Genomic DNA, 8,285 nt, shown 5'->3' on the forward strand with positions numbered 1-8,285 from the left:
GCATGGGGTGTGGGCCTTGCTGTTTTATTGGCACCGATTGTATGTACTACGACACTTTCCCTTTATGAGTGTTATGGTTTATCGTTCCCACCCTAGATAGCGTTAGTGTTTCCAAGAGTAATTGGTTGCTACTACGCCCTCTTAATGTATGACTTGCAACTTTAATACACGAACGGAACGGATCGGGAATTTTGTGGGGAATAAGAAAATTCTTGGGTCGCATTTTTCTGATGCAGTCAGTGTGCGAATAATGTGCAAAAATACGAGTACACATTATTTTATTTTAGGAAAAAATATAAATTGTAGTAACGGGATGCTATATTATGGCTAGGATTAGTGAAATTCTTCAGTTTTCCTAGAGAGAAAGACGTACAAATATCAGTTTTTCAATCATCAAAAGCTCAACATTTTCTTTTTAAGATACAGCATGGTCTTCTATCAGAGAAATACAATTTTCAACATCATACATTATTGTATTTCTCAGCTAGTCGTGTTCTATCTTGTGCCAACGTTTTGCTAATGATGGTAGTAGATCCCTTGAGACGAGGGACATAGTAGGGGTTGAGCTTTCATCAGTGCCGCTCTGTCCACATCATTGTCTGTTTGTAGGGATAGAACAAATTTTTTGCTTACATACTAAACCTGCTTAACATTACTATATCGGCCGAAAGTACACATACTGGGGTACATATACTGTATCTGATAATGTTACACGCCATGTTTTTATGGAGACGTAGACTGAAGAAATTTTCCTGGTAATTTATAAATCATATAATAACAATATGTAATTTATTATTGATGTAGTTTTTTATACCTAATATTGTGCCATGGACATTATTATTGTATTGGTTAAGAGTACTTCGAACTTGTTAGAAAACGTTTGTTCATGTAATGCCAAGTCTTTAAAAAGTTGTAGTTAAATATTTTATGTTTCTTATTTAGTATAGTTACTCAAACGAATGGTCATATGGTTGACAGTCGGCATGGTAGGTTCACAGCCAGCAATGTAACCAATTTTGTAAAATTGCGCAGTCCCCCTTTAAGGAAAACCTCCCCTCGCGAATAAAAAATAATAATTTATACTCGAAACTGTTTTACTCCCAACAAAGCTCTCGTATTTTAGATATTCTATGTATAAAAAATCTCTTGTTTTTATTGTCAGAATGAACTAGTTTTGCCACATTGGAGTGACGTCAGTATCCCGCACCGATGCGCATTGAAAAATGCTTCGATTGTTTAGGAATGTTAGGAGATTTAGTAAAGTTCTGTCAAACATGTGATAGGATAGTTAGTTTTATTTTACACTGTGACATAGTTTTGGGACATAAACATAGTGTTCGGTGTACACGCGAATTGTTAGTTTCTGATAAAGTATTGAATTTTGTTTGACTACATAAATATAGTAGCATGGTTTTCAAAGACTTTTCAAGCACTACACAAGCTTTGTTTTAGTAAATAACTGCATAATTTTAAATTAAGATAGTGATTCAAGGATCTGCAACTTATTACAAAAACATTTATTTAATTTTACTCTCACTTCTATGCTTACATACTCAACTTTACTAGTTTTCTCCTCTGTCTACGAAATCGTGTTCAGAAACCCCAAACTCGCACATTTTTTTGTATGGAATAGCACCACTAACATTGAGGAACAAAATACCTTGTGTATTTGATTTACATATACAAGATCAACTGAAGCCAATTAGCACAGCAAGCAGTGGAGAATATTGTACGACAGTCCCAAGTTCCCAATGAGTCATTGGTGAGTCTATATGGAGCAAGCATGTCTTACTTTCACCACAGTTCACGTACGAGTAGGTGTTGAACCACACACCTCCGCAAGTGCCGCACGAACTGAGATCATTTCGCTCAATGGAACATCAAAACGAATATGCTTGGAATATTTGCATGCGATCTGTTTCTAACTGGTTGAAAATGATTAAGATGCACAGTTTATATATTAAAATAGAACATATTTTTAATTTTATGCAAAGTAAAAGAAAATATCGTATAAATTCAAATCCTTATTGAATTGAAACATCAATATCAAAAAAAATATTTAATTCTCTTTAGGTAGGTATATTTGGCTACTTAATTGGGTTTTTCTTTCGTAAAATGTGAACTCCTACGCTCTATATTATTACATGTCCATCGTTTAGGCTTTTGAACTTTGCCATTTACGTTAAACTGTCTTGTAAGATTCAAAGAATTGTGAAGAATATAGGAACTCTACAACAAAAGGACAGCCGAGTGCACTTATAATCAACAAAAATATTGTTCCTAGCTGACGGTATTCGGCTTTACCGTTCGGTCCTTTTATTTAGAAGGGAATTCCTTTCATTTCCGAACCAACAACTTCCGAAATGCTTACCAATTTCCCGAATCTATTTACTTGAACGAAAACCTTACTAAAACTAGTGAAGACAATTAAAGTTCCGATGTAAGTAGCGTCAGGCATTTGGGGTCTTGCGGTCACATCTACTTCGCATAGGTACAGCAAAGTGGGGTACTCAATAGGCCATCAACTTAATTGATCACAATGTAAGGGCACCTTTTGCAGCAATTTGGGATGGTTAAACGCTTACTTGGGCGTTTCCTGATTAATCTTCTGGGTTGTAATTGCGACTTGTTGGTTTTCGACGTTTGTTTTCCCGTCTTTCAACGTTTCGGATGTAATGGATCGGCGTGTTTGTAGGTTTTAAGTGTTGTTAAGTTTTATGTGGAGGTCCAACGATTTTATTTAGTACCGTATAAGCCAGTACCAGATAAGTGGGTCTGTTTTCATGCGAGCATATCAAATTCAAGTTGTAAAGATAACTTTGAGACAGAATCTTAAATGCTAAAACATCAAACTTGGTGGTCTTTTCCACAAACAAAACTTGTAGGATTATACATTATGTCAAATGATTATCAGAACAAAATAGTTGACGTTTAGGTTAGGTTAGGTTTCCTGGGCTTTTTCCGCACTTAGCCTCTTAAATGGGCCTTTGTGCGTGTATCTACCCTCTCTCATTGTTGCGTTGATTCACCCTCACTCCAGCCATCCTAGTTCTTCCCAGAACTTCAGTAGCTTTTTCAAGTTGCTGCAGGCTTCCTGGAGTGTTGTTGTCAATATTTTTGTTCGCGCTCGTTGGTCCGCCACGCTGTTGCATTCCACGAGTACATGTTGTGGTGTTTCCTCTGCCTCCATGCATCCTCTGCACAGGGGGCTGTCCGTCACACCTATTGTACATAGATGTTTGTTTAGGGGACAATGGCCGGTTAGGATTCCTATTACCTTGCGTATTTTGTCCCTTTTTAGACTGATAAGGTTGCGGGCAAGATTCTTAGGTGCCACCGGAACTGCAGCCTTAGTTTGCCTGCAACCTTTGCTGTTGTTCCATTCTTTTAGGTGTTTCGCTTCGGTGTTTCTGTTCAGCCAAGATTTAATTTGTGCTTGGGGGATAGGCAGTAGTGGTTCCGGTCCAAGTACTGTTCCATTTGATCCCCTTTTAGCTAGTTCATCAGCTGCATCGTTTCCCATTGAATTGCTGTGCCCTTTGATCCATTGCAGGGTAACTGTGTTCGTACGTGCAATAGCCTGGAGCGCATTATGGCATTCCAGAACAAGGGCAGATGTTATAACGTTATTTTGTAAGGCTTGTAGCATGGATGCACTGTCCGAGACAATTTTTATTTTAAAGTCTCTGACATCTCTGGCTGCGACTGCTTGTGCTGCCTTAGTGATTCCTATACATTCTGCTTGGAAGATTGTATTTAGTTTGTCTAGGGTGGCTGATATTTTGATATTTAGATCGTTCGAGAAGACGCCGGCTCCTGTACCAAATGCGGTTTTGGATCCGTCAGTGTATATCCTAACTTCGTTGATGCCAGAGTCATCTTTAGATTCCTCTTTGAGTTGGATATTGTATCTTCTGTCAAAAACGTGGTGACATGGCGTTTTATCTGTAGGTGCATCGAGAAGTGGTATTTCCTTCAAGATACATTGCAGAATTTTGGTGTGTGTTGTTTCTGGGTTCTGCTGCCATAGCCCGTTTGCTTTTAGTCTTAAGGCAGCCGCTTGTGCCTCCTCCTGTATAACCAAATCTAAGGGCCTGAGGTTTAGGAGGTACTCAAGTGCATTTGATGGAGTGGTTTTCATGCATCCAGTGGTGGCTACACATGCTAGGCGTTGTGTGCTCTGGAGTTTTGTTTTTACCGTTGTCAGTTGTGTTCTGGGCCACCATACAACTGCTCCGTAGGTGATAGAAGGTCTGATAACTGATGTGTATAGCCAGAGTGTTATGTTTGGGTTGAGACCCCATTTGTTACCAACCATTCTTCTACACTGGCCGAACGCTATGCAGGCCTTCCTAGTTTTTGCTTCAATATGACTCGCCCAATTCAACTTGTTGTCAAGAACCATGCCCAGATATTTCACTTGAGTTGACAGGGTGAGTTTGGTGTTAAATAGTTTTGGTAGTTCGAGGTCCGGTAACTTCCTTTTGTTGGTGAAAAGGATAAGTTCTGTTTTTTTGGGGTTTACTGATAGTTGGTGTTCTTCACACCAGTTTTCTATAATCTGAAAAGCTGAGCGCATTATTTTGCATAGTACGTTTTCAGCTGTCCCATTTATCAGTATTGCTAGGTCATCTGCATATCCAATAGTAGTGTACCCTTTTTTGTTTAGACTAGTTAGGAGGCTATCAACTACTATGTTCCATAGAAGCGGTGAAAGGACGCCTCCCTGGGGGCATCCTCTGACCACTTTTGCTCTTATTGTGGTGTTTGCCACTATCTGTACCGCCCTTTTGCTGACTAGTTCAGTGATCCATCCAGTTAGGACTGGTTCTACTTTAAGTCTTTGTAGGGCATGTTTAATGCTGTTGTGCATGGTTTTGTCAAAGGCTCCTTCTATATCTATGAAGGAGGCTAGTGTTGAGGCTTTGTTTGTAAAGGCCGATTCTATTTTGTGCACAACCTTGTGCAGTGCCGACTCTGTTGATTTGCCTTTTCTATACGCATGTTGTTGGGGATGTAGTGGGTTGTTCTTTAGTACTCCATCCCTTAGGTATATGTCTACAAGTCTTTCCAGTGTTTTTAAAAGGAATGATGTAAGACTGATTGGCCTGAAAGCTTTGGCATGAGTGTAGTCCTCCTTACCCGGTTTGGGGAGGAAAACTACCTTTGCTTCTCTCCACAATTTGGGTATGTATTTGAAAGCTATACAGGCTCTGTAGATTGGTAATAGGTGTTTTATCGTCTCGTCTTTTTGCCATTGTAGTAGCGCCGGGAAAATCATGTCTAGCCCCGCTGATTTGAATGGCTGGAAGCTTTTTATGGCCCATGCCATCCTATCCGCGGTTACTATTTTGTTGGCGATTTCCCAGTCTAGGGTTGTTGGTGTGTTGTGGTGCTCGTCTGACCAATCAAGGCCTGATGTCATCAGACAGCCTGGAAAATGTGTTTCCAGCAGTATTTCACACGTTTCTTTGTCGTTATTTGTGTAGGTGCCGTCTGCTTTCTTAAGAGTGCCCAGAAGATTCGGGTTCCCTTTGGAAAGTATTTTCTTTATTCTTGCGGCTTGGTTTGTCGAGTCTATGTTGCTACAGAAGTTGTGCCAAGATTCCGTTCTTCGAAATCTGATGCGCTTCTTATAGTGTTTTTGTGCAATTTTGTATTTGTCCCAGGCCTCAGTAGTTCTGGTGTTTTTTGCATGGTTAAAAAGTGTCCTGAGACCCTTTCGTAGGCGTTCAAGTTCCGGCCCCCACCATGAACTTTTCCCGGGGTCTTTGGATATTGAAGTGGGGCATGCGGAATGATAGCTATTCAGCATGCTTTTGGTTAAAAGTGCTACGTTTAAATCTATATTATTAGTACTGAGAGTGACGTCAGTTACTGGTCCGTCACTTAGTGCTTTAGTAAGTAAGTTTGTGTACCTTGATATATCTGTTTTTCGGGGGTTGCGATATAGGTCAGGGTCTTTTTGCTTGTGTTGAATTTGAAAGCACACGCGGCGGTGGTCTGCCAGTGATGGCTCGTTTGATACGTGCCAGCCCGCAATCAGATTTGCAGCCGCGTGTGTTGCCAATGTGATGTCTATAATGGTTTGATACCTTGAGCTTACAAAAGTGGGTTCAGTGCCCCTATTTATAATGTTTAGGTTTGTTTGAAATAGGTATTCGGCTAATGACTCACCTCTTTTGTTGGTATCCTTACTTCCCCACAGAGGATGGTGTGCATTACAGTCTGCAGCGATGATCAGCTCCCAGTCTTGTGTTTCGCAGTGTTGTACAAGTTCGGCCAGTTCTCTTGTTGGAGTTTCGCCGTCGCTCGGCATGTACACTGAGGCTAAGACTAGGGTTGTGTTATTTTCTGTGTGGATTGTCACTGCAGTGAGGTCTCTAGAACAGAATTGGTTTAGTAGCGTGGTTGTTATGGTGTTGGGCATGAAAATGCAGGTTCTCGGTTTGTCGACTGAGGGTTTTACCAGTAACTTACCGCAGATATTGCTTAGACCGCAGATTTTGTTGTTTCTGATCCACGGCTCCTGGATCAGGGCGACGGTCTTGTTGTTAACCTCCAGTGCTCTGCGTAGAGTGGCCGCCGCTATTTGTTTGTGCTGGAGGTTGGTTTGTATAACATTTATGTTTAGGGGACTACGGGCTACGCAGGACGTCATCTTCGTCACTGGTAGTCCCCTTGTTCTGCGGCGGCGGGTCTGTCTCCATCTCGCTCGAACCCTGTTGGGGAGCAGAGGTGGACGGCTCGGGACCGGATGCGGCCCCCTCCGTTGACTCCTCCGTTGCCGTTGGTCTGCTGCTGCTCGTGGCTTGTTCCTCCGAGGTGAAGAACCTGATGTAGCCACTCCCAGACATGTGCGCTACTCGGCGATCACGGTCCAGGATGGCTTGCTTCTGGTCCTCAGGAATTCCAAGGATAAGATGCACTATCTTCTCCTTGGAGTTCACCTCTTGTGGTTTGTCATCCACCGTCATGTCGTAACACTGCCAAGAGTCTACTTTGTACCAGGGGTTCTGGGCACAAAGGACTCTCTGCAGTGTAGCAGCTTCGGTGATGCGGGTGTGGATGAGAAGCCCAGCCTTCAGCTTCTTTTTCATTTCTGACTGCTTTATGACAGTCAGAGTGGTTCCGGGGACTGGTGACGCAATGTTCCCTATTTCTTTGCCCAGCCAGTCGAGAGCATTTGTGTCCTCACACCACATCGCTAAAGCCCCGTCCAAAAGGAAAGGGCGGCCGCGGAAAGATGGAGCATGTACACTCGGAGATGGCGGAGCCAGTACAGCTTGCAGGATGCTATCATCGATAGCTTCCCTCAGCTGATCTGCCTGGCTTTGCGAGAGGTCCCTAGGCGGGACGGTGATAATCGCTACTCGCAGATGCGATTTGTTCGCATCCGCGTAGCTCATCGCCCGCTTCGGTTTCGCGTCGGTTTTCGCGCGTTTGGCTTCCCCTCTGGGAGACTGAGTATCGTCCAGACGAGACCGCTTCGAAGAAGCGCGCTCGTCCGGACCATCCCCAGTCCCAGACTGCTCCTTTTCAGGTGCAGTGGGAGCCGTCGCAGCGTTCCGCCGACCACGAGTTCCTCTCGGTGTCCGTCTCTTACTCGACTTGCTGGGTGGTGGTGGTGGTGGTGGTGCTGGTGGTGCCGTTTTAGGCTCTCCTGAGGTGGAGGGCTGAGGGTCGCGCTGCGTTGCCGCTGCTGCGGTTGCCGTCTCGGCTTGTGTTGCGTTTTTGGGCTGAAGGTGTTCCCTTCTCGCGCGCCTGTTGGGGCGACGGCGTTCCGGTAGTTCCTTCAGCCTTTGTTTGGATTTTGCAGGGGCGGTAGGTTCCCTTTTGCAAGGTCGCTTATGAGCGGCTACCGTCCACTGCGAAGTAGTGTTTATTCCCTTTTCGGGTGACGAGGAGATGGCCTCGGCGAGGCCAGAGAGGTCCAGGCTTCCGCCTGGTTTTGGGCACAGTTTGTCCCCCCCAGAATACGTGGGACGGACCGAGCTAGGCTCGGTGAGGGATTCTCCACTATCAGTGGTACCCTCCTGGGGTAATTTTCTGTGAGACTGTGCTTTCATTATATTTTGGTTTTTTGTTTGGGCGAGATTGGCATAGGATGCCAGAAGAAGAGGGGAGAAAAGAAGAAGAACTCACACTACCCGCCCAAGGTAAGTGTGGTACAATTTTTTGGGGGTATTTGGTGCCCCAAGGCTCTGTGTGCCTGAGTGGATAATGCGCCGCCACGGTTCGGCTATGCGGGATTGGTTTAGGGATAAGTGGGAAAGGAAAAGGTT

At 43.7% G+C, this 8,285-nt stretch overlaps 1 protein-coding gene across 1 annotated transcript; it reads right to left on the reverse strand.

Moving 5' to 3' along the window:
* Nucleotides 1-2,940: 2,940 nt before the first annotated feature.
* On the reverse strand, nucleotides 2,941-8,069 carry LOC142973826 (uncharacterized). The gene is made up of 3 exons (XM_076115850.1): nucleotides 6,878-8,069; nucleotides 6,178-6,834; nucleotides 2,941-6,078 (listed from the first exon to the last, which is right to left on the reverse strand). Exons 1-3 carry the CDS (start codon nucleotides 8,067-8,069, stop codon nucleotides 3,032-3,034), a joined length of 4,896 nt encoding a protein of 1,631 aa, XP_075971965.1. The 3' UTR covers nucleotides 2,941-3,031.
* Between the last annotated feature and the right edge of the window lie 216 nt (nucleotides 8,070-8,285).

Source organism: Anticarsia gemmatalis, chromosome 6 (assembly GCF_050436995.1).
Source record: "Anticarsia gemmatalis isolate Benzon Research Colony breed Stoneville strain chromosome 6, ilAntGemm2 primary, whole genome shotgun sequence".
In the NCBI taxonomy this organism is placed as follows: domain Eukaryota; kingdom Metazoa; phylum Arthropoda; class Insecta; order Lepidoptera; family Erebidae; genus Anticarsia; species Anticarsia gemmatalis.

What these genes read in the sequence shown, in the direction of transcription:
- LOC142973826 (XM_076115850.1), bottom strand. Translation starts at nt 8,069, where the DNA reads ATGAAAGCACAGTCTCACAGAAAATTACCCCAGGAGGGTACCACTGAT. An exon ending in GAAGCAAGCCATCCTGGACC is followed by an intron (nt 6,835 to 6,877) that starts GTGATCGCCGAG and finishes TGGCTACATCAG; the next exon opens with GTTCTTCACCTCGGAGGAAC. An exon ending in TAAGGATACCAACAAAAGAG is followed by an intron (nt 6,079 to 6,177) that starts GTGAGTCATTAG and finishes AAACCATTATAG; the next exon opens with ACATCACATTGGCAACACAC.